This window comes from Ruditapes philippinarum, unplaced genomic scaffold, assembly GCF_026571515.1.
Source record: "Ruditapes philippinarum isolate M1 unplaced genomic scaffold, ASM2657151v2 ctg4246_1_1_1_1, whole genome shotgun sequence".
Lineage (NCBI taxonomy): Eukaryota > Metazoa > Mollusca > Bivalvia > Venerida > Veneridae > Ruditapes > Ruditapes philippinarum.
In genome coordinates this window covers 67,342-95,118 of record NW_026863783.1, presented here as the reverse complement: position 1 = coordinate 95,118, position 27,777 = coordinate 67,342, and the positions used below count along the sequence as shown (strand labels likewise).

Below are 27,777 nucleotides of genomic sequence, written 5' to 3'. Positions count from 1 at the left end.
TCTTTTTCAGGTCCATACTACAAGTAGTTTAGTTTCTAAAAGATGTTTTTGTGCTTTCCTTGCAAGGGACAGAATCCGGTATCTAGTCATATATTTCTTCAGACCCTTCACCGCAGATTTATCTCTATATTGTCGCATAAATGTGCAGATTTGACGGTTTAAAAATTTGAATCGAGAGACCAACGCATTTTTCTTCCATTCCGACATTATTAAAGCATGCCTAGATAAAGTAAATCTACAAAACGTTAGTCCTTTGTGTTTAGAAACGTTTATAAAAGTAAATGACCAGCTGAACCTGTTTTCCTGTTGGTAAAATGCGTTTGAAAAAATAAACAATGTTACAGTATAGAGCGAGGTTAATTTTGCAGGGTTACAGCATAGACCTAGCGACTTTGATTCAATTTTGTTACAGTTTATACCCAGATTTCGGTTACAGTTTAGATACTTAATAAATTTTAAACAAAGTTCGTGTATCAATTATTTTTATGAAATTTTTACTCATACCTTTCTATTTAATACATTCTTGAAAGGTTGCATTACTTTTTTTCTTCAGCAGAAAAGTTATAGTTTGCTATTTTCCTTACTTTAAGTTTCAGATTGAGACTTTTTGCAGCATAAGTTTTGTCCTAATTAAGGACTGTTTTCACGACAACAACAGTAACTTTTATCAAATTGTTTTGAGAGAAGAAAGGTTATTGCTTGATTTCATTATGATTACACATTATAATAATGCCTATTAGTAATAAAATAGAGAAAAAAGAATCCTTAAAAGAAGTCCAACACGGAAAACATGAAAATGTTGCAGGCTTAGTTTGATTAAACCTGTTCATGGACGGTAGTGGTAACTGCAAGCTACCGTACACGCCTCCTAACACCGGCTTCAGCAGAATTCACATTTAACACGAACTGGTACATTTTAGATTTTTTAACATCTGTGGATGTGTTCATATGGAGATAATGAAGCCTGCATACCACAGATAAGCTGTCAAAAGACACAATTAACAAACAGGCAAGACCCTAAGGATGATTAAACAGTATTTAAGAGAGCAATACTGCAACATTAATTTTATTTTATGTTGGAGTTTCCATCTACAATAATGTATTTTGTAAGTAATTAAAAAGGGTTTGTTACGTTTGGCTTTCCTGGATTTTAAGTTTCAACGACACTGAGGTCATGTGAAAACATTCCTGCTTTAGTGTAAAGAAAGACCCCAGATAACCTTTGTGAAACATTTCAGACACGAGCGGGCACCTGACTAGAACCACCGACCTTCCGTAAATTAGCTTCATAGATTCCTCACATACAAAGAATCCAAAGTCATGATGGGATTTCAACCACAGCAGTAAATAAATATTTGATTTGAATTCGACGACCTTATCCCTACTCTGCCACTATTATGTACCTCCATCAGGCTCACTAGAGAAGATATTGCAATTGTCTGACCTTAATTTATACTCTAACTTTGAATATTATTTTCTTTTTCAGAAACATGAAAACTTCTATACAGGATGTCTTAAATAAAAAAAATGACTTTTAATTTAATGATGACAAAAAAATCGTAACTTCAACAAAGAAGCATTTCATTTGAATGCTTTTGGTTCGAGATGAGAAGGGTCTTTAAACATTGCCTTTTTTCAAAATCTATGTTTTGGGTTTTCGTATCCCCGATCGCAACCGAAACCATTTGAACAACTTAATTGGTAGAAAGTCATGTAAATTTCATCACATTTAGTCAAGTAGTTACTGAGCGGATAAGATTGCACACACATGTGTACGACAGACGGACGAATAGCAATCGGCCAATAAGCTCACAGCGATTTAAAAGTCTATGTAACATTCATACATTTTACCTAGTATATATAGGAAATATCGAAGTCTAAACTGTAACCGAAATCTGGGTATAAACTGTAACAAAATCGGATAAAAATCGCAAGGTCTATGCTGTACCCCTGCTCAAATCACCTCGCTGTATACTGTAACATTGTTTATTTTTCAAACGCATTTAACGAACAGGAAAATAGGTTCAACTGGTCATTTAATTTTATAAACGTTTCCTAACATAAAGGACTAACGTTTTGCAGATTTACTTTTTCTAGGCATGCATAAATAATGTCGAAATTGGAGAAAAATGCGTTGGTCTCTCGATTCAAATTTTCAAACTGTCAAATCTGCATATGTATGAGACAATATAGAGATAAATCTGCGGTGCAGGGTCTGAAGAAATATATGACTAGATACCGGATTTTGTTCCTTACAAGCAAAGCACAAAAACATCTTTTAGAAACTAAACTACTTGTAGTATGGACCGGAATAAAAATCACCTACCTGTCCTCCCAACAAATAATCCACCATCTTTAAAATTCTATACTGTAACCGGAAAACGCGATACTGTAACACGTTCCCTACGGTGAAAACATTACCAGCGACTCCTCTTGGAATTTAAGATTTATTGATACTGGTGCAAAAAAATGAGAGTCTATGACCTGGATATGACAATTCGTTTCCTTTCCTTCTTTTTCGTTTATCACTAAAAACATATGCTTATTTTCTTCACCATGCCACGCTGCTTTTGAAACGGATAGAAATATATTTTTTTAAAAGCAATGCCAAAGTCTGGAAATATCTTGGGACGTTATAATGCAAAAACAAAAGGAAAAGCTATATTTTTTTTTATAAAATTGCTTATATCCGTATTTCAGTTCAATATTGAAAAAAGACGGTAAAAGTCTTTCATCCTTTTAAATATACGTTGTAACTTTATGGACTATGTCATGGATGGATTAAATCGTTACATTATTATTCGTTAAACATTCGTGCAGATCTTCATTTTATTGAAAAGCCTCCCGCAACTAACGAATTGAAAGTTTATAGTTATACATAGAAGCATAGTTATAAAATCATTAATACAAAAGTTACAAACACCAGAAATAATATGCAAATTCACTCTAATGGTATGGCTCAACGCGTGAAACAATAGGTTATTAACAATAATTCTGCTTTTTGTTGCATATGAAATTGCCAAATCAAAATGATTATGTCCATTTAACCATTAAGCATTTATTCCATTAGAGAAAGATCAAGTCAGTCTTAAATGATTTACATTACTAAATCTAAAATATTCATTTATTCGAGGGAAAAGTTACAATTTTTGCATCAGTTAAACGTTCTATGATATATTTTATATTATGAAATTTTCTTAGAGAGATTATGTAAAAGATATTAGTGGAAAGTAAATAATCTATTCTTTTAATTTGAACCAATGGTTAAACGAAGAAATGAATGATTCGGTTCTTTAATATGATACGAGTATGTATTGAAATGTGTATAATAATTTGCATACATTTGCATGAGGGACTTTACCAGAAGCCAACGCCTCGAGTAATTAGGGAAAAACAACAAATGAATCAGCATTACATAGAAATTGCAAAATCGCTTAATATGTAAATGAAATGAAAACAAATGAAAACCAAACTTGTTCGCTTCTAATTTGTAAAATGTCTATGACTGACAGGGCGAATGCATTGTTTATTGATGGATCTGATCGTATTGCTGAACTAGGCGAATACTCAGTTCTGTAAATAAATATATCGGAAATAGAGAAATCATATTCTCCCTATATAATAGTCAGTCTGGCAAATATAATTACTGGAGTCTGTCTATAAAAGTAGGATGTACGCACGTATTTGTTCTAGACCTTCTAGTTACGCTTATATGTGAAGTTGTGTCGAAACAGGAAATTGGATACAAATATCAGTATTTACCTGTCTGCGGAGGGGAGGGTGAAAGGTAAATTAAACATCTTCAATTAAAGTCATATTTCGTATTATGAGCTTCTATAGTTTTGTATATAAAACAATGATTGATAGATATATTAACTTTACTAACATATTGTTGAATGATAATATGCATAGACTAACATAGCATTGTAATGACTAAAGAACGTCCTATTTAGGATTTGAAACGAGATAAGAATAATTATGGAGACTTTATTAAGATATGAAGAACGTGTACTGAAAGATCTTAGTTTATTTTCAATAAACGTGAACACAAATTTAATATAATAGTACAACAATTAACTATGACAAATGAATATGTATATGAAATAAAAAATAGTGTTCATAATATTTATAAAGAGCAATATATTTTTTCGTAAACAAATCGTTTTGTAAAAAAAGTCGATTCAGATTAGTTTTCATTTTAGATTTCTTGTGTAATTTGATGTTTTGCACATTTTGAATAAAACAAATAAATTCAAATAAAATAACAAAAAAATGAAAAAGGAGGAAATGATGGAATTTGGACACATTTGAGATCAAACAACAAAATATCAGTATTTCAAAGAAATCTTCTTTCTAGTCCCTTCTTATTATTCAAATGTCCATGCTTCACTTATAGTTAGTTTAATAATATTTTATTACTCTTTGAATACAATTTAAGAACATTATTTTCACAAAACAACATTTTTAACAAGGGCACAAATGTTAAACAACATGTTCTAGCAACATTAGCAACTGTCCTTCCCTTAAACATTATAAGATATAGAAACGAAAACATATTTAAACACATGAGCAATTACAAATATTTAGAAGGATACAAAAATAAATAAGTTCAAAAATTGAATTTTCATATTTTCAAATAAAGTAATTACATTGTAGTCATTCAGAAGTTGAAAATTTAATATCAATAACCGATGGCCAAAGCACATATGAAAACATAACCTGGACTTTGTATTATATACAAATGTATTTATATAGTTAGTGGAGCACGTGGCAGATATCTAGAACCACATGTTAGGAAATATACGTCTGTATTTATCATCAGAGGTTAACTCTTCGAACATAAGTTCAAGATAGATGTTTGAGTTGGCATACTTATGAGGAGTGGACCACTTTAATCTTTTCAAATACATTTGTGTTTAAACAATCTTCTATTTTTATATTCTCTTAAAAAGAATATCTTGGTAATTGCCTGTCTATATCAATATGGCGATTAAACTTTAACTTCTGTTCAGTGTTGCTCCTATGCCGTCGTTTTTAAGTGCATATTCCCAACAAATACACTATCTATGCATTTATGAGTACGATGTCATTAAAAATCAGATAAAAATTAATTATAAATAAAGCAATCAGTTATTTGGATACCATGTCATTGAGATACTTAAGTACAAATCTGTGTGCGTTTCATGGGAAAATTCTACAACACAAATCATATCAATGATTGTTTCGGACGCACAGTTCTAATCATTTTTCTGCGGTACAATATAAACTGTCGCAGCAGTCCAGTCTGCTGATGAGACTTTTTCTTTTTGTATTTGTTATACTTGTATATACGCAGACGTCTTTTGGATATGGTAACATTATATATATGAATAAAATGTGGTTTTTAAGCTAATTTAATTGCTTTAACATTCTTGTCTGAACTGATTTAAGAGAATTTTATCTCTTAATTACTGTTGTTAGGATATCATTGTAATAGAAAATACTCTCTTAATTATTATTGTAAGGAAATCAATGTAATAGAAAATAAACAAAAAGAAAGGATATGAGTTTCAGATGCTAACACCATTATTTTTTACTCGCCATAAAAAAGAACATAAACTGATTTTGTAGGTAAATGATAATGCATGTAATAATTTCAGACAAATAAGGGGTTGCGCTTAATTTTGTATGAGAGCATTCTTCAAATAATAAAATTAAAAAAGTACATCCTGCTCCAAACCACACGTTTTGGCAACATTCAAACGGATAACCTGCTTGTATAATTAGTCTTAACTCAACTGGAAAAAAATGTAATTGGCAAGAAGATTACGATGTAGTATCATTGCTGACAAGATCCGAAAACCCTGAAAATTGGAAAGATATTACTGATAGTTAAAAGTCACAGGTGCCAAATGCTAAAAATTTATGTTTCCGCATTCTGCAGCATTCCCCCGATAGCAACACTTTTAAATATGAATACCAGCCCATTAAAAATTTAACAGTAGAAGAATGTCTATTGGATTTGTTCCTTACCATAGACGCCGTTCAAACCATTGCAGCACATTTAATGAACACCTTTGCTCATAAAACGTTATTGGCAGCCCCTTTGCGTATGTGGGGATATAAAAACCACACAGCATTACTATTTCGATAGCTTTTTTCTTTTGAAAAAAAAAAAAAAACACATCTATTCAAGACTATGAATTCGATTGCAAACCTTACGATACAACTATTTCCACAAAAAAATTAAACTTATGGATAAGGTCACACTTTTATACAACAAACAAGAACATTTCATATCACACTCAAATTATTAAACACTGAGGTCCAAACGTACCTTAAGCAACTAACACCTTTTTCTTTCTTTCTTTCTGATCTTATTTTTTTTCGTTTGTGACTTTACGAAAAAAACTTTTTTCTGACAAATAATGTTCCCTCAATGTAAACTTGTATATATGCATTTTTATGTGAATGTGTTCATTAACGTTGAGGGTTTCTATCAAGGCAGGTTTCAAGTTTTCTTCTTAAACATGAAATGTACTTGATGACATGTTATAAATTATGTATATGAGTAAAACTATTTAAATTGATTTGTTATCGCCCGATGAGCAGGTACCTGAGGGACGGATATTCCGATAAAGACAAATATTACAACATATATTAAATTAATTTAAGTAAATGACGTCATTGGCGGATGAACATACCAGCACATGTTCTTATACAGATTTATACTAAAAGTTTCCTTTTTTAAGGGGTCAAACATAGTTTCTTGTTCTTAATTTGTAATTCAATTCTTATTCTATAATTAATGTAATTGAGGTGTCATATTGTAGTAGAAAACAAAAATATAGATGATGTACGGGCTGCATATTTCATTGCAATTTTCTTCATTATCACACATGGTTTAACAATAAAGAAGACAATGTGTGCACGCGGAATTAATTGGCATATATTACGTACGTTTCGTTCAAAGCATTCTTTTGCAAAGGATTATTTTGTATAATTATTTTTGGGAAAATAAATTGTAAGTCCTGTTTCGCGGAACCACATACGTATAATCCCATACTTAATGGAATTATTAGTTTTGAACTGATGGGCAAATTAGTAACTGATTGGCTGAAAGATTGCCTTTCAGTATCATTATCATTTAGTAACATCCGGAAACTGAACGATGAATAAATATTTTACTGATTACGTTCTTTTAATGAGAGGTATAAAAAAGTGTTATTGTTCAGCACTAATGCTATATATAAAATAGACAGAGAGGAGGCATTTTAACAGCAAAAATTACGGCAGTAGGAATACATTGTTTTATGGATAATTAGTAAGAACTTTACGTGTTGTACAGGTATGCATCTTTTCAGGCTAACCGATACATCAGTAGTGCTTGAAAAATTCTAATACATTTATTGGCCTTCATTGCAAAATGTGTGTTAGCAATAGTGTTTTGTTTTGATAGAACGGATAGCACGGATATTTTTTAAACGTGGAAACAAGTTCTAAATCTGTAAGTAGTTTAAAGATAGGCAATGTTGTATATGACTTGATTTTTCCTCCTAAATTATCATTTTAAGATATATGATGTGAACATCCTTGAGTAAAATATTTTAATCACAGAAATTTATTTAAATCTATGAAATTCTTATTGAATATGTCTAATTTGAATAAAATAATGAACTAAGTGTGGCAAGCTGCATTCAAGTAGTTTGTCCTTTGATTAAATAAACAAACTGCCAGTTATTTAATGACACTACATATTCATACTATGACCACCTATAGTATGTAGAATTTTAATCACAGGATATCTACATTTTGTTTGAAGTCCAAACATGTTTATATTTACACAGAGACTGTGTAGCAATTATTAATATTATCAAATATCAAATTTAAGCATAGCATATCTTTAAAAAAATCGCAATACTGTAATAAAAAGTCATATAATTAATCACGTAAAGAATTTGTGAAACATTTTCAAACAAATTTTAACATCAAAGAGAATCGCATATTCATATAAATGAATAAACAAATCACTACTAGTGTATCATATTCAGAAAGTATGAGATATGCTTCGTTCACAAAATGTTATAACAATAAAGCGAGCTTTGATTCCATTAGCGGAATTGACTTTTGTTATAATATTATTCATATTTGGAATAAAAACCAATAGATACAACAATATATAGCAATTTTACAATATGATCACATTTTAACGACTGTTTTACAATTTAAACATATGAATGTTCGTAGTTGTTGATATAGATAAGTGCATTTTAACATGTTTGGTGGACAAAAAAAATAAAGTATTGTTAACAGTGCTTATTATTTAATATGGTAAATGATTTATATACGTTGTAAACTCTAATACATTATGTCCATTGTAAAAGAGCCGCGCCATGACAAAACCAACATAATGAGTTTGCGACCAGCATGGATCCAGACCAGCCTGCGCATCCGCGCAGTCTGATCAGGATCCATGCTGTTCGCTTACAAACCCTACAGCAAGTAATGAAACTGATAGCGAATAGCATGGATCCTGATCAGACTGCGCGGATGCGCAGGCTGGTCTGGATCCATGCTGGTAGCAAACCCATTATGTTGGTTTTGTCGTGACACGGCTCAAATTTGTTTTGAATATTTTCAAAGGTTCTGGAAATGCGGGATCGTTCGAAAGCAATGAAACAAAATACAAATAGTTAAAAATCACATACTCGGTTTAATTTAGCCTAGTGAGATAATATTATAATATAAAGTGCTACATCTTTCACATCAACGAGCAATAAATTAAATAAAGTACAGTAAAGATCGGCTGGCGTAAGTATAAAAAAAATCTGAAAATGGAAAATTTCTCATCAAACCAAGGTAGTACATCCCTAGCATCTGTAGCAGTAGTCAATAGTTTTGGAAGAGATAAAGTAAGGGGTAAGTCTGTTGGCGTGAGTATAAAAATTCTGGAAAAGGGATTTTTTTAAGGTAATGGCATCAAGCCAAAGTTTTATTTGGAGTAAAAGGAAAAAAGAATAGATCTAACTGAAATTGAATGTCATTTTTAAGACATTGCAAAACTATATGTACAGTATTATTAACAGTATTTACAAAAGATATAGGTAAAATCCGTCAAACTATAAATACCATTTATCTAAGGAACTGTGTGTTATTGGTTTAAGAAGAAACCTTTCTATCTAAACATTTTTTTTTAACATCATATTTTAAAGTTTTGTATTTTTTCTTTTGAGATGACTTGGATAGTGCTGTGCGGCCTTAAAAACTGTTGTTTTTTTATTATTTTAATTTGTTACATTCGGTAACGGGTCTAATTCCTTAAATTACTTATACTATTATACTATGTTTATGCTCAAAAATCGACTTTTTATTGTTGGTCTTTTGCTTATTAAAAGTTAAGATATCGTTTAAATGGGATAAAATTAATAATGTCCAAGGCATTAGGATAAATCATTACGAACATGTCAGCTCTGTCTATATATAAGATACATTGTGTCGGATTCCTGGCACAAAACGACATTGACCAAAGGGTACCCGTCATGTCACAGTATAAAACAATTGAAACTAGTACGACGTAATGAAATTTTCGTGTCGTTTTGCGTCCCCTTTAATGTCAACAACTGTTCAGATCTAACAGACATTCGACTACGTAGCAATTTTTCGGTTATTCTAAAAGTATGCATTGCACAGCTGACCATTCCTTCGCAGCCATTTAAGGCGTGCGTAAAACCTCGCTTGTATGTATACTTGTATATATAGATATATAGTTGATAAGGAAATATGGTACAATTTAAGGCATGACCTAACGAATTTTTAAAAGAAAATTCTTAAACAAATTTATGTACAAAGCATATGTGTAGAATGTGTAATTGTCTATTCAAGTTTGTTCTAATTAGCAGACACTTCATTTTAACACATGCAATGTTCATTTAAGATCATCTCACACATTGGCACCCAGTAGCTTATACAGTGACAACAAAATTACAAGCATCAAAAGAAGACAAGTGAAAGTTTAACAATTATTGTGTATCGCATTTCTGTTATTGTCAAACAAATTTAGAAATGCATTTTTCTACTTAATGTTTTAGGAATGAACATTGACTTATTTTTGGTATTTGAAATAATTATATACAATAATTGTCTATTATTCTAATAAGGCCGAATAATTTATCTTATAGTTTAATTTATAGCATCAGAAATACAACTGTATATAGAATTTTTGTCCCATTTATAAAATAGAATTATTGAAATATACTGGGTTTCAGAAGGAAGTGTTAACTCATGTACTGGAAATTTTTGAATATATATTAATGCAAAACATTGACATAATTATTTGGATTAACATACAGTATTAACATACAACTTTTCCTTTTCAAACATCTGCTATTTACACGTAAACAAAGTTAGCATAAATTACATTTCAATCATATAATAAACCACCGTGTAGCCAATTAAGCCAGAAATAAGCCAGCCTTTTGTCAAAGGAACTTTCAAAAATATGCAGAATTTAATCACGATGCACAATAGCTTTTCAATTAAAACAAATCGTCATTTGCATTTATAAATATATTGATTCAATTATGAATAATCCATTTAAATACTTGATTTGCAGAAAGAGATGATATCTCGACATACTTTTGCAAAAATAAATAATTCATATGTCTTTTAAATGGAAAATACTTAAGCTGTCACTATATATGCAAATGTAACAAAAACCAAACCTTTCCGTTTAGAATTTATTCATTATTGGCAAAGCAATATGTTATTTATTACATGCATCAGATCGGGTTGCAGCAATGGGAAATTGTAAATAAATATATGGGAAATAGACAGCCAGACTGACAAATAATTGTATTGGACTATAGGGAATAAAAAGTATACTGTCTAAATGAATTCATTTGAATATAAACTAGTGAAAATATCAACCCGGACAGTTAGATTATCCGAAATGGGATAAAAGGTAAATAAGATAATTTTAAAAAAGATATATGAGTTTATTTAGAAAAGGAAAGTTCTTTTTCATCATTCAAATTTTCTGCTATTGTATTACAACGATTGGCATTTAAAACGTTATATAAGACTTATAATGTGAAACACAAATATAGGAGTTAATCTATAATAAAGATATAATTTTTAACTTTATATATTCACTGTCGGTTCAAAGTACCGGATTTTTGTATAAAGAATGAAAGGTCAATTGGTTAATTGGTTCCTCTAAGACATATGTCTTTTTAAATTTTACAAAAATTCGGTTTGTTGTGATTAGTTAATATAAATATAATAAAAAAATTGCTCGATTGAATATTCATATCTAATTCTTCGAAAAATATAAATTTGGTTTTGCATTTGTGTGTATGAATAAATTTGATCTAATGGATATTTAATTAACATTTTTGGGGAAAAATAAACATACAAAGCATCAACCGACAATGAACCTTACACATGTGTTTACATGAACTTTCGTATTTGAATAAACACATTAAAGGATATTGAATGTTAAGTATACAATTTTTGATGAAAGGTACAAAGTGATATTGAAGTAGGTATGCTTTTAAAAGCATCATTCAACATTACATTGGAGTTGAATACATGATAAAGAAATGGTTATTCGTTTAATTTTTTTTAAAGCATTTGATTCCGATAGAGTCATTAAACATTTATTTCTTTTTGTTACTATGATAATAGTTGATACCAGTTTGTTCGTTTTATTCCTTAATGAAATTATACGTTGAAACGGTCAAGTAATGAAAATAACTTAAAAGACTCCTTTGTGTATATTTTTGATAGATAAAGTCACGTTGTTAATGATAATGTAAAGCCGCAGAAGAAGGTAAGCAATACAAAGAAACAAGTTGATTTTACGAATGAGTAGTAATGTAAATAGCTGAAGGCTGGATACATGCGTGTTGAGAAGTTGAGAAACTATGGGATATCCCATAACACTCTATTAATATATGTTAATGAAATAAGCGTGGTTCCATGCTTATACATTGTTATAGGAATTGATATAAGAAATCTTAACTCTTAAATAATGATGCATTCACGTGAATGAGAATAAGGAAAACATATGTGATGCAGATATGAATGATTTATCAATAGAATTGCTCTTGTAGAATAACATGCATGTACATGTATCATATGTTTGTTTATAAATGATATGTTGCAAAGCTTATAAATATAGTAGCACATAATTATTTTCGCCAAAGGAGCATGTTTATAAAACACATTAAAAAGTACTTTTTCACCGCCCATGTTTTGGAATTGTAAATCTTTTTCTCATTGGGGTCATCAGTCTCGATTTGATTGGCAACATTAGCTACCAATCGCCTGGAAAATGACATTTAAGTATGTTTACCTTAGAACATTGGATAAATATATATAGAATACCAATTCGTATAGGTATATAAAGAAAAACAGCTAAATCGCGGTAATGCGTTTTACTTACTAAGTGTGCTTTTGGTGAATTGTGTTCAAATGTTGATATGTTGAATAGGTATTTTAATATTATGGGTGATCAACTCTGAAACATTTTAAAGTTCTGTACACATTTCCAGTTGAGTTGTAAACCTTTCATGTTTCATTGATTTTACCTATTTCCTGATAAAACTTAAAAAAGAAACAATATTTTATATGAAACGGTTTTATGTCAAATAAGGTTTGAATAGTACTTTAGACAATTTAAAACATTTAAAATATACTGTATAGGAAATAATTCGTCAAATGTAAACGTCTTCTCAATATTTTCTTTAAAAAAAAACACAATGTTTTGCTGACTATTTTACATTGTTTCTCAAAGAATGTCGTCTAGGTTGAGGTGCACATCTCACGCAAGAAGAGCGTATATATCTACAGAAAAAAGTTCAATGATCGAAATTTTTCGTTATGATTTGGTTGTACTATACAACAGCTGCCTAGCAACGCATGACTATTTTAGTTGTTGCTTTTAGAGAAGTTAGATTTATTGTGAATCTTACTTTCAGAAGATTTTTATTGTTGTAAAAAGGTTATTGCTCTTCAGAGAGCTGCGATACAGAGGTTGGCAATAAGACATTTTTGTTCAAAGCTTTTTATTCGCAAAATGAAGTATGCGTCTTCAGGTTGATAACCCTCGTTAAATAATAACTGCCTGCCGGAATATATTACTGAAACGCTCTTACAAGTTAGCTCGTAATCTAAAAGACAAAATTGAAGGGTACAATGACCTGGCTTATAAAGAAATAGCTGATCCTGATTTAAAATAATTTTGAAATATCAAAAGACATTGTTGTCCACAGCTTCACTTTCGCAAAATCGTGTATACCTGTTCTGGTAGTTAGTAATGAAACTCTCATTTGATTACTGCCTGCCGGTTTGTATGACTAAAGCGCTCTTACAAGTTAGGTCTTAATCTAAAAGACAAATATTGAAGGTGTGCAATGACCTGACTTGTACAGAAATAGCTTACCCTGATTGGAGATAAATTCGAAATTAATTAAACCAGGCATCATTAGTAAGTTATCTGAGAAAAATATTTTCCAGCTCGCGCGTAAATTAACCCTGGTTGCCAAAATTTCAAAGGTGTAGTAGTGTAGTAGTATTTTTACCTAGATAAATCTTATAACATGTATTCATAGAAATATCGTCCACTAATAAAGTACTTTTTTCAAAAACTTCAAAGCAAAATCAGAAGAAAAAAACAAGTAAAGTCATCAGAACTTTTTGGAAAGTTCATTCTTAATTCAAATGTTCATATAAAAATCCCAATAACACAGTAGAGCATTGATTTCAGCACTTTTTAAATGTTGAAAATTGAGTACCGCTCAATCCGGTGCTAGTGGCATGAGTGACGTTAAACTTTTACATTACCCCTCATATAAAGACTAGTTGAACCCGATTCTGCAATTTTCATAAAAAAAAATGTTGTGATTAATGCTTCCGAGGGATCACTGTACTTCCAGAGTTTTATTGTTACTCATATACATTTAGTGAGAAAGGCTGTGTTATCCTAAACATAAAGAGAATCACATATTAATATTTTGACGAAAAAAAATATGACCATTGTTTGGTTTCGTGTCATGTGGATCGTTCGTGACGAAAACAAATGTTTGATTCTTTACAAGTTCTTACATCAAAACAAGTTCATATTCAATGAGTGAAATGACATTTGTGATTTTGGTTGTTCTAAATGATATAACAGGCAGTGCATGTAACAAGCAATCGTTTTTATGACCAACCACATTTGCAGCTGAGAATTCTAATTTGCAAAGCTGTTGCAAATATGTTATATATTACATACCACATACCTTATACACAATGTACTGGCTTTCGGGGTTTTTTTTTTTTGTAGTTCAACCTATTATGTCATATCGAATACTATATCAATCATACATAAATAAGATATCATTAATGTTATGACGTAAAAAAACTAATACGCTTCTACTATGATCTGTGTTTATAATATATGTCTGTAGGAAGTGCCGTTATGCCAAATATTATTTTCTCGCCGTTATGCAGACAAATCATTGAGGAACGTTTCACGTTTCATTAAATGCTTTGAAGTATGAAATACACCATAGGATTGATTGGCATCTTGCTGTTCATACAGTAGAGAAATTCCGAACATCTCTAGTAAAAGTAGTAAAAATAGTTCACAAATCATTGTTATCATATTTCAGTAATATATCAATTAGAAATACATTATTTCTCTGTTTGATTAATGGCATGAACACTGAAAATGTATCAACAGTAAACTTATATTGGTTCCATTATAATATGGCTGTTTCCCGAAAAATTGTAACATAGAATGTCTCTGTTGTTTAATACACATAAATAATGTACGTAAACAGAATAAATGTTCGGGAACAAAATATCATTTTGCTATTTTAAGTAGGGTTTTATCCGTTTAGCAATGATTTTATGCATGCGCCTTTCGCTTTTAAAGCAATAAATCACCATATTTCTTTCTTACAAGCATTTTGAAAGAATATTTTTTTTTAAATTTAAACAATAATTTTTGCATCAGATATATAGCTTTACACACTTTAATACGACGTGGTAAAACATTTTCGTGCATTCTTCTAATGATGTGGAATATTTAATGAAGTTTAAATTCTGGTGTTTGAAAAACATCTGCATTTATTGACATAATGACATAACCTTTTTTGATAATACTTAAAGCAAGAATATCAAATTGAAACCAGAACAAGTATACAAAATTGATTTGAAATGTGCATCAAATTTGCTTAAATAAAAAAACGCACAGTGTCGTTTTTCTAGTTTTATTTCAAGATTTTCAAAGAACCTTATGACATAAAATTGATTGATTGGTTGATTCTTTGTTTTTCCTCCAGTTTAAAAGCATTTTCATAAGGCTATCGACGATTTTAACCCGTTATTAGAAACTACATATAATGGCATTTTAATAACAAATTCACAACAATTGTTACCATTGCATTATATCATATAATTATGATATAATGATTCAATGTTGTGATAACAAATGCTTTATTCTCTAAATTCTATAATTATAAAACAAGTTCACTATTCCATTAGTGGAATTGATTTTTATTGTTCAGACAATTTAGAGCAATGAACCTTCTCATGTAACAGATACAATAATGTCACAATTTATTGTACGAGTATTTCAACGATTCTTGTTCTCAACAGTGCATTTGAATGAACATATGTTATAAAGAACAAACACTTTAAGAGAGATTTGCTTGAAGTTTGCTTGATTATTTGTTTGACCTATCTATTTTTATTTAATGCAAAATGTGAAAAACGACATTACAGTAAGAGGGATGAGAAAAGACAGATATGATATCTTGTCTTCGCACCAATTATATGATTTTTCAATCGTTATTCAAATTAATGTTGAGAAATTGTCTTTCATTCTGCACAGTATGTTTAGTTATCAATTATGTAGGTTACAACTTTACTATATACGGCGATAATTCACTTACAGACGCTCTAAATGAAACAATTGTCTCACATATACATAAATATATACAGAAATAAACGATCTGATGCATAATAATATCCGCTTAAAAAAGGAAAAGGTCCTTTAACTCCATAGTAGTAAAGTGACTTTCTTTATCTTGTTTCCTATCTCTTCTTATTTGCTCTTATTACTTCTTCTTCAATCATTAAATTTTCTCCTCATACTAGTTAAATAGATCAGACACCACAATTAGAAAAATATCCCTTTAAAATGGATTCTTACTCGTGTTTATACCTCAAATCGAATAGTAATGGATTTTAAATCTAGTTCATGAATACTTATTTGAATATGGTATGTATACGTAAGAAAGCAAGAACAAGTCGCTATATGTATAGTTTAATTTATATATTAAATATTTTGTTACCATTTATTTCAAATTTGTTAAATATTGAATACTAAGGGTTTCAAGCTTCCTACTCAATCCGTAAATTTTATTTTATGTACCTTATTATGTAAATGTATAGATTACAAATGAATATTGTTTAAACTTATTAAGCAGGTTGTCCATTCAAGTAAAGAACTTTCCTGCGAGAAATGAATAAGCCTCGTGACAGCGTTGTTAATTTTCAATATATATCCTTTACGGTGTCGGTGTGTCTTACAACTAACAAAATAGACAAAATAGTAAGAAAGTTGACAATTTATCGCATATGTTTCTATTATAGACTGAATGAACGTCAATCTTTATCTAAGAAAACAAAATGTCGGAAGCTAAGAAATGCGTTTGTTTTCATTGAACTGATTGTATATACTGGCATTATAGACTCTATCTTCCGTTACATGATATTGAAGTCCAAGCTTGCTGTAAAGCGATTTCACAGGGTGTCTTCATGGAACCAACAGTGATGTGTCTTTGTCTCCACTACAGAGCTAGGACATCATGTACATCCTGGCAATTTTAATTTGACAAGACTCAATACTATTGGCTGATAAACTTTATCTCAAATTATAATGGACAGTTTAAAAAAAAAGCAAGCTTGAGAAGTTGATTTAAGAAACTCAGCAGGTTAAAGATATACATGTAATATATTTTATACATACGACTTGGATATCATCAAATATAGTTTGACAAAAACGAAATACAAACAAATTAATCATAAAAGAAGAATTTATTTTAGATGTTCAAGCCCTTCATTATTATGAAATGCAGCCAAGTAAAAGCCCTTTATATATTAAGTTCACTTATTGATTCTTTATCGATGATGCCACTTCAAACGAACGCGTGGATTTTTGTTCTATGTTTATGAAGTACTGGTATTCACAATTTAGGACTTTTGAAGTTATTTCATAAGGAAAAAGCATATTTATCGACCAATAGGATAAATGTATGATTTGTTTTACAGCGTTATAAATAAGTAATTATTATAAAACAATGCGTTCAATAATTGTGTGTGGAATATAAAGAAATTATAGTAAGAATGAATAATTGGGTGTATAGGAAATAGATGTTTAATAAATATATAAGCTTTCTTTATAAATAAGTGATATGTCTTGAAGGTACTATGCCAAATATACATTTTTTTTATATCCCGCAGACATTTTAATGAGGTGCACTTCATCTTCATTAACTACTGTAATATATATACATACTTCAAACACATCCTAAAAATGACTGCTGTTCGATCTCAAAGAATATAAATTCCAAGCATTGTTGATAATAATGCTGGAAATTCAACGATCGTTTTTATTTTTTATTACGTTTGTCAATTAAGAAATATACGTTTCATGTCTTACTTTTGAGACATAAACAGCTACTTGTTCATGGTATCAAAAATGGAAAAAACAATAGAAATGAGTGGAAAAAAAAACAATTATCATATGGACCAATGTATCAAAGCTTTCATTTCTTGTCTTTGAAAAAATATACTTGAGTTTTGTATGTTTTTTTTATTTTTATTTTTTATTTTTTATTATCACATTAGACAATATAAAATATACCGTCATTAAAAAGTATTTGTCCAAGAACAAAACAAAAATGATTATGTCTGGCGAGTTTTTAATCTCCGTTGAACAGTATCGATAAAATTTGATGACTGTTATAAAAACATAAGTTTTTTTATTGTTTTTTTTCCTCTTATTAGTCATTTTTCAAGGATTAGTTACAAGATTATCTGATTATTCACCAGTGATGGAATCTTCAACGTTAGTATGCATGGAATGATAATGTCTCATAGTGGGCACACAAAAACAGTCGTATGATACTAAATTGATCAACTGATAGTCAGAAATACTTTTGGCAACTAGCACACTGCTGTAGGCACTTTAACAAAACAATGTACTGTATATGTATTAGTAATTACAGTCAAGCAGGTGTTCAAATATGCCCAGAAATAAATTGAAAACCATGTTCTTATGCCATCCTCAGCAAGATTCGAGTGAAAAGTGGTGCAACGCTTTTCAATTTTGGATCATTTTTCAAAATTATAAGAATAATAACTATTCTGATAGCAAACGATCTGGAATATTGCACACAAATTATTGGTTTAGATCTACATCAAAGGAACATTAATTTTGAAAAAAAAAACTTTAAGCCCCGTCATGTTAAAAAAACCTAAGTAGATTCCTGTCTATCGAATAATGACCTAGTGTTTAATTTGAAGTAATTTATCTTAAAAGTAGTAAAATATAAAGTAGTAATTTGACTTCAATAAAATACTAAATCACTTTAGCTGTCCTTATTATAAAAAGGAACAACAGAAAAAGTGGTTCAGTTAATGGCCAAAAAGCAAACTTTTTTGAAAGAATGTCAAAAAGATTTTGAGAAATAAGAATTAAAGCATTTCTGGACTTGGTTTTGGGTCTTTAAAAAAAGTCAGAAAATGCAATTATTCACGCAATGTAAAAATATTCAGAATTTAGAGGAAGCTTTAATTGTATTATGTCACATATGACAGAATATGCTACAAAGATTTTATCACCAAAGATGTTACCCCATTATTTACGGAGAACATCTCTTAACGCCTTAGGATAAGATAGGTTTAATCACTTTCAAAACTTTACTCATTGAAATTTCTATTTTTTCCTAAAAATAAACTCAAAACCTGGAGCCGTGCTGCTTTAGTACCTCAACTTATAGATAGAAGGCGGCAAGCACTTGATATATGATAAATTTCAAGGAGCAGAATCAAAATTGAGCAAAATTTAATAATTTCTATTTACAAGTAACTGTGTAACGTACATTTACAGCAAAGACAACTACCACGGACATTCTAAATTACGCTCCCTTAGCAGATACTTAAATTCAAACTAAGAAAGTAAACGGTTGCGCAGGAGAGTAAGTCTATATAGGCAGGTTTTACTGTACATAATGCATAGTCATTTCCAAGAACTTATTCGACTGTGAAACAATGACTACCTAAGACATATACTGCTTGTACGCCTCTCATTTCGTTATGACTGTAAATCTGTTTAACTGCAAAAACTGTAAGAACGATACAGATTGCTGTAGAATGAATACGAAACACTTGTGGATTATTTAATTTAATTAGTATTCTGGAATGACTGTGTGAATAGTTAAAAGAAACTATAAAAGTAGAATTCAAAGGGAAAACCAAGGAAATATTAATTTTCATAGTTTTATAGGAAAGCTGAAAAGTGGTTTAACTTCTTTCACAGGTATACTGTTTTCCTTTATTTGCCTATTTAAATCACTTTATTATTGACATTCCGTAAGTTTCTAATTTGAATAATTTCAGTGTTTTAATTTTACTAAGATCTTTATATCATTTAATTTTATGTATAAACTAGATTATGTTAATTTGAATATAAATACTTTCTAAACAAAATTATAAATCTTGTCTGAAATTTCCACTTTCAGTGAAAATAATGATTAATTAGACTCTAAATAGAAAAAAGTTTAAAATAATTAATAATATTCATAACTAAAATGTCTACTTATAAATAGACTGATGATAAATGACCTGCATTTAATGAGATGCAAATTATTAAATAACAAATTAAACCTATAAACTTTAAAGTGATCTCTCTTAGAAATGTTTTTTATGTTGTTCTGTAAACTGTTGTTAATTTTAATCAACTGATTTACATGTGTATACATATAAAATTTGGAAGATGTGAAATTATTAAAATATCTGTTTTAAAGTGAATTGGTCTAAAATACCATAAATTTGTTTGTTTTGTTTGATGTTACGGCGCACCAACACAGTTTAGGTCATATGGCACCAAAACAGGAAAGGTGATAATTTTGGCTAACCTCGGGTGTTACAAATTAAACTTGAAGCAACACCAGGGGTCAACCCAATAAAAACACGGAATGTTGTTGACATGATCCGATTTGGCATATCTATATATAGCAGACCAATTCACTTTAAAAATGAAGAAATTAATGATTGATGGTTTGGGAAAGGGAGGAGGGATCGAAAGTATATGGGAAAAGTAGAAGGGTTTTAGTCGTTCTTGAGATGTTTGTGTCAGTTAATGTCTAGTGGCAACTTTTCAGATTTGACTGGAAATGAATTGAATTTTGATTTCTTTAAGGCAACACCTGGTTGGGTACCTTGTTAAATTTACTCTGAACCTGCAAAATTTAATGCTAGTCAGATTACAGTATACAGCCTGTTTAGACTCAACAGCATGGACCTGCAGGCTGAACAAGCTGTATGTTCATCGCCTATGCTTTCAGCAGAATATTTATAATAATTTATAAGTTTTACAGTCAAAGGTTTTGAAATACCGGTAATTGACAATCAGTTGTAAAATTCAAACCTTCAGCAAATTACTGTGTAGATTGACATCTTTTTATTATATTTGATAACTAAACAAGTATATTATCGCCAAAGTTGTTACTTGTCCTGTACATAAAGGAGCACTATGACAAATGAGTATCATAAATATAATGATTACAAAATAATGTTTTCAAGTCATCTGTGAGTTGCTATATAAAGAAACATGTGTCATCCATTAAATATTATTTGCATGTATTTTATATATACAGAAAATGTCAAAGGTGTATTAATGCAAATCTTAACATTATAATTGGTTTATTACATTCTTTTAAAGAAGACAGTGAAATTAATTTTCATTGTAGTGAAATTATATTTACAGTGTAGCCGGACTATATTTAAATGCGATGAAAAGAATAAATCATAAGTAAGCAAGAATACATTCTGTTGTGAGTAAAATGTGCTTAATTTATAATGTGAAGCGCATGGAAATGTGCACTTATCATGTTTAAAAAGTAACAAAATTTGTGAAATTTTACGGAATTATTTTTCAGCAAGAACAATGTGATTTTGATGATGTCACAAATAAGAGCACCTGTTGTTACATGGCAAGTTATTGTAAAAGTGACTAAAAACCACTAAAAACGCATGAAATGGATAGAAAATTTGTATGTTTTATATGATAGATCAAATTTTTCACTCCTCTCATGAAAATATTACATCTGGCGTTCACTCTGTAAAATATATTTTGACCATACATACAAATGACATGAATTTGTAGAAGTAATATTATTTTGGATATTATTCCGGATATATTGGTAAAACCAGATTTATTTTATAAGTATACTATATTGCTTACTAAATTGTATACTGATTTATTATCTTAATACATAATTATTCTTATACCTTTATATCAATCATTACTTTTTTCTTGAACAATTATCATATATACAGTTGATTTCCCCTGGGAAGACTTCTACTGATTCAGGGGAAAACTGCTAGTGATTTCCCAAGGTATTAAATCAAACACAAAGATTAATTTCCTTTTTACTTCGTCATTTTAATAAATCATTGTTTATTGACACTTATTTGTCTGATTTTATTTTTGTTAAGCTATTCTTGAAGGAAATCTACAATATTATTATTATATACCCAGCTTTATTTGTGTATATTTCTATACACCATCACTGTTTATAATGAAGAACTGTTTTCTCTCATTCAGTCTAAACAAGACAGACTTTATTTTGTTGATGTAAATACTTTCACAAACCTAAGGTATCATACACGTATTACTGGAGGTTTGACAATGATGATCATTTTATTTTTTAGTATCAGCAATATCAGTTAAAAATATCAGTATTAAGTAATAAAAGATGTAGGCAGTGAAGATAAAATAATTTTTAAAGGTACACTATCATTGAGTTTCATACTTTTTTTCTTAATCACCCACCTTTGGGATAAAAAGTATGCAAAAACTTATTAAAATCACCCTGATAAAGTTTGATGTAAATCAAAAAGAATTCCATTGTCATTTTAAGGCATTTATCAATGTATTTTTAATTTTATTGAAAACAAACTCTATATCTGATGAATCTACTGAATTTGATTAATGGATATTAAATATCACAGAAAACACACATTTAGTACAATACTTTACCCGATAAGATAAATTATGATCAAATTGTAGAAAACACTTCACCATCACTATCTATCACAATACATATGAAAATATTCCAAATTGAGTGGAATATGAAGATGCAACCCTCTTAGTGAAATCCTATTACTTTTTGAACAACCCTTGCATCTGATCTGAATGTGAGTTACAAATTTCAGTATCAGTATCAACGGTGCAGTCTGTGGTTAAAATGTATAGATATGCAGACTTGCCTGACTTTACTGGTGACGTTTGTTCCATGAACAGGCTCTGTAACATTTTCAAATTTGTCATTTTCGCAAATGTTAACATTTTATTTTTTACAATTTGTTACAACTTTCACAGACATTGGTCACATATAACATTAGAGTATGGTAGCCACGTATTTTACTTAAAAGATTTTATATTTTTCTGGTCATTCGGGATAATTGATTCCAGCACTTTTAAGTGTTGAACATTGTGTATAGCTCAAGTAGGTGCTAGGGGCGTGAGGGATGCTGAACTTTTTTCATTATTCCTTATGTACAGACATAATCAAACCAAGTCTGCAATGTACATGTATTTTTGTTGTGATTACAAGGGATCACACTTCATCCAACAGACAATTTCACATAAAAAATCTAACAACAATTTTTTATCATAAGTCAAAAACATAAGATAAATCGATGTTTTGTTTGTGAAAACATCTGTCGAAATTTAAATTTCAAGTCTCCTGTCAACTCCATTTTTCTGAAATGTTATGTCTGTTTTCATACACCTGGTTTAATCTATTTCTTACACATGTTCAAAACATATGATAAATCTAAATTTGCCACTCTTGCTCACGACATGTCAAAACAGTCTTCTTTGTTAAATCTTTAAGAGGTTATTTTGCTATGTAAAAGTTACTGAAGCTTTAAAACTACATTTCTTAACTCTTATGTTTTTTTTCATTTACATGGAATTAAAATGTTTATTTAAATGTTAAATAGACTGGTAAGTAGAAATGTGGAATGTATCATTTCACATGTGACACAATTATTGTCACATCTGTTTTATTACTTAGCCTAAGATTTATTCCTTTATTCTTAAAATTCAAAATTAATGCTTATAGTAAATTTTTGCTAGGATAACTTGAATTTAAACTCAACAGTACAACAGGACGTTTTGTAGATTGATATAAATTTTAAGACAAAAATAGAATTTCAGATAAAATGGGATAAACTTAAATCTTTTATACAATTTAATAAAAATTGTACTTTTTGCATTATTATAAAAAATTTAACCATGTTCTGTTCTGATCATTTTCATATTTCTGTTTTAAATGAATTCTTTATAGATTTCTATTATGTCAAATTTAAAGTATTTTAGTATGATGGGATTTTTCTTTTTTATATTAATTGCAACATGTGTGTGTGTATTCTTGAATAACATTAAGTCTTAGAATACATACTTATACACACATATATATAACACAAGGTAAAACTTACATAAAATTTGCACCAAGGTTTCCCATCTCAAGTACAGAGGAAGGTAAATGGGAAGATTTTTTTTTCTCTTACATAACACTAGACAAAATAAAAAAATATTCAGTCTTAAAAATGCAGTAAAAATACAACAAAATAACGAAAATAATTATTCATCTTTTTTATGTTCCATGCAAGAACATTCTGGTGAGATCATTAAACAATGCTTTCTAATATAGATATCTATGTTTCTTCCAGCTGTCAGTTTGTAATAACCAATTAATCAAACACACCAAGTAATAAATCAAACACACTCTGTAATAAATCAAGCAGACTGTAAACAAATCTGTATGAATTTTCTCATGTTTCAATCAATTAAGTTAATTAACAGCAGTTCTAAGGGCACCTGCAGGAGACTGTATGAATATATTACAATGTATATCATTTGGTTATTATACTTGTACATAAAGACTAGTTTTAGTAAATGGCAAAATGGCATGTGTTAGCAAGTGGTCTTTCTAATCAGGTAACAATGTAAAATCCCTTTTTCAAATGGAAAAACAAAAGGGAGATCTTATGATTATTTCAATGGCTGTAGGAAAATGCCGAGAGGGTCATTATCATATGCTTTTCTGTTCTTCTGTTAATATCATTTAAAGAAATATAATAACAGACAAAAACTGTGTATCATCCTAATGAAGATTTGCATGTAGTAGTTGATAAAAATTTGTCAAAAGATGAGGGACTAAAAAAGATCCTCGTCCTCCCATCAGAGCCTAGAATATTCTACAGCTATACTAGATCTATATATTTTCAAAAACAGTATGAGTAGAAAAAAATGACAAAGGGGATAATAACATATGGTGACATAAGGTTAATGCATTTCTATCCCAAATGTAGCCAGCAATAAAATCTTGCATTAGTCAGAGATATTGCTTGATGCTGCGCCTCAATAAAACCGAGCCTGCACCATTTTCAGTTTCCTTGTTTTGGGATTTCTTTAGAGATTCCTTTTTTTCTCTATTTTAATAAATAAAATCTTGCATAAGTCAGCTTGATGCAGCGCCTCAATAAAACTGAGCCTGCACCATTTTCAGTTTCGAGCCTGTAACATTTTCAGTTTTGTTGTTTTGGGATTTCCTTAGAGATTCCTTTTCATTTTCTCTATTTTTACGGACAGCACTGGATGTATAATGTATATTGTCAACAGCATTAGCAGATTAGCATGTAATATGAGATAAATAAATACACTGCTATCTGTGTATCTATGATCTTACATTTCTTCTGCCAAATGACAAATAATAAATGGCCTTGACCTTTTTATTTTGCTGACAAACATATTGGAAAAACTAGCTGGTATATAAAATAATTGAAAAATTAGGAAACCTGCATTATAAGAAAAGACATATCTACAGAGTACTACCAAAATAAAATGTCTGATTTTTAGTAATCAGTAGCTGATTAAACAAACTTTCAGTGCCTATAAAAAAGCCAGGTCATTATACATGCTGTTTGAGTCAACTCTATGGTTTTAGCGACTCAGTTACAAAAAATATGATGTTTAAATATCTTAACAAAATTCATAAAACCAATAAATGAAGGAGTACTATTGCAAAAGTCTATCTTTGTATAATGTCAATTCTACACTAAAAATATTAAAAACATAATAAAAGTTCCACATTTTTCCACAATAAAATGCCCAGCAGCCTTTTAATTTTGTTATTGCAATTATATTTACAATGTGTATATCAAATAATGGAATCACAAAACCACTGCTTAGGGGCATGATAGCAAAACATGAAAAAGTCAAAGTAAAAACAGAAGCAAATATAAAATATCTAGACTAGCTTAATAATAAGAGTATGAATTCTCATTACTGGGTTTTGTTTGCCTTTGGATATGTTGTACTTTGTCTCTATGGTTACTATATATTATGAATTCTCTTTATTATTGTATCCAATTTAAGATAAAAATACAACAGAGATTTTTCTGCTCTGCCCTATAACCATTGTATCAATACTACTCAATGTAACAAAATAATTGATGTTGATTTTTCTCAACCATGTAAAGCAATAAAATTATCATGGTAACATTAAACTCTGTTTAGACGAAACTATATTTGTTGTCTCAGCAAAATGATATAAAATAATATTGAGTCTGCAAATTATGAAATAATTAAAAGAATCTGATTCAATTTCAATCAGAAAACATAAACTTTTCTTATTTGTCAGGATTTAAGTAAACTAGGCATACTACTTCTAAAGTCAATGATTTCACAACATGTCACTGTGACCTTGACCTTTGATCTAATGTCCACAAAATAAATAGAAGCCATTTACTGGCTATGGGCAAGGTCCCTTCCAAATTTTACAAACTTTGACTTATTTCTATTAAAGTTATAAATTGGGCAAAACAATCAAGAGAGGTCATCAAATGATAATACAAAAACTCATAATTTTAGGAAGATTTATTGTGCAATACCACATTAATATAGATATAAAAATTCACCATTTGAAACATTACATATATGTATATTGACTAGTAAGCAGTTTATGTTATAGCAGCAAGATAAATTTTGACTTCTGGTGAAAGAATATGTTTATTTGGTACTGTATTACAGTAAACATGTGAAGTTAAATGAAAAACAAATTTTTAACTGCTGATGAACAAGTTTTTTTCAATCATTATTGCTATTCTTTGAGCGCATGGAATCTATACTTATCATTCATATGATATTATTTTATGTTCATAAATGAAATACTTGAATTTTTACAGTAAAGTTTGTTTTAAAACACTAATCTTGTAATTTCCCCCTTTTTTACTGGTATGGAATGAACATCACTTTCACAGTGACTTCAGTTATTTTTGCAATACCTTATTTAAGCAACTTACAACACTAAGTGAGAAAATTTAAATGAAATGAAAATTCTCATTTTATTTGGAGACATAATTCATATGTACACAAAATAAACTAATGTCCAACTTTTTTTTATTTCCAGATGATTTGCTAGAAGATTGGTAACAGACTATCGGACCAGAAAGATGGCAGAGAACACAACATTGGGCCTTGAGTCGGCAATGTCACATGACCAACTTGTCATAATTAAAACATTTACCATCGTCACTTCAATTCTTGGAACAGCGGGAAATACTCTTACAATTCTAGCTATTATAAAAGGAAAGTTATATCAAAAGTCATCATTTATATTCATCCTTAATTTAAGTATATGTAATCTAATACATTGTGTGATACTGCACCCTCTGTTGGCAATTCAGGCATTCCACGGAATTTGGACTTACAGAAAATGGAGTTGCATAGCATTCGCTTACGGTTTATTTTCAAATCTTGGCACTGAACTTTGGGGTTATACATGTATAACAATAAATCGTTACATTTGTGTAGTAAAACATCATTTATATGCTCGGATTTATGGGGATAAAAGAGTCGTCATTGGAACTTTAGCAGTTACATGGTTATTTTATCCCATACTATTCTTATTCCCATTAACAGGACTCTGGGGTAATTTTGTGTATGCGCCAAGAAAATTAATATGTTACCCATTTGCGGATTACAACTGTAATGGTTTTTGTTTATTTATCTACGTAATAGCAATTTCAAGTACTGCTCCAGTGATACTGTTTTGTTACGGCAGTATAATTCATAAATACATCAAAACACAGAGAAAAGTTGGACTTGGTCGTGAAAAATCTTCTGTGAAGACCAGTAAAAATGACTTAACAATAGTGAAAACGGACAGTGAGAGATCAAGAACTTTGTCGGAACTGAAAATGGCATTCACAATTCTTGCGGTGATAACAGTTTTTGCTGGATGCCGGATGCCATTCATGATTCTATATCTATATGACCCTTCAATGTCAAAGGTCAACCCGCTTATTCATACAGTGCTCATATATTTCGGATCATGTTCAAACTGGATAAATCCTATTATTTATTCATTTACTAATAAAACAATATTCACATCGTTGAAAAAACTGTTCACAACCTGGAAGAAAACTTTCATAGTTCAAACTGAATAA

The 27,777-nt window shown here is 29.8% G+C and overlaps 1 protein-coding gene across 1 annotated transcript; it reads left to right on the top strand.

The window, feature by feature from the left end:
- The first annotated feature begins 3,563 nt into the window (after window positions 1-3,563).
- Window positions 3,564-27,777, top strand: LOC132723321 (G-protein coupled receptor moody-like). The gene is made up of 2 exons (XM_060708004.1): window positions 3,564-3,787; window positions 26,739-27,777. The coding sequence occupies exon 2, from the start codon at window positions 26,782-26,784 to the stop codon at window positions 27,775-27,777; it is 996 nt and encodes a 331-aa protein (XP_060563987.1). The 5' UTR covers window positions 3,564-3,787; window positions 26,739-26,781.

Bases quoted from the DNA above. Each gene is read 5' to 3' on its own strand.
- LOC132723321 (XM_060708004.1), top strand. From the start codon at position 26,782: ATGGCAGAGAACACAACATTGGGCCTTGAGTCGGCAATGTCACATGAC.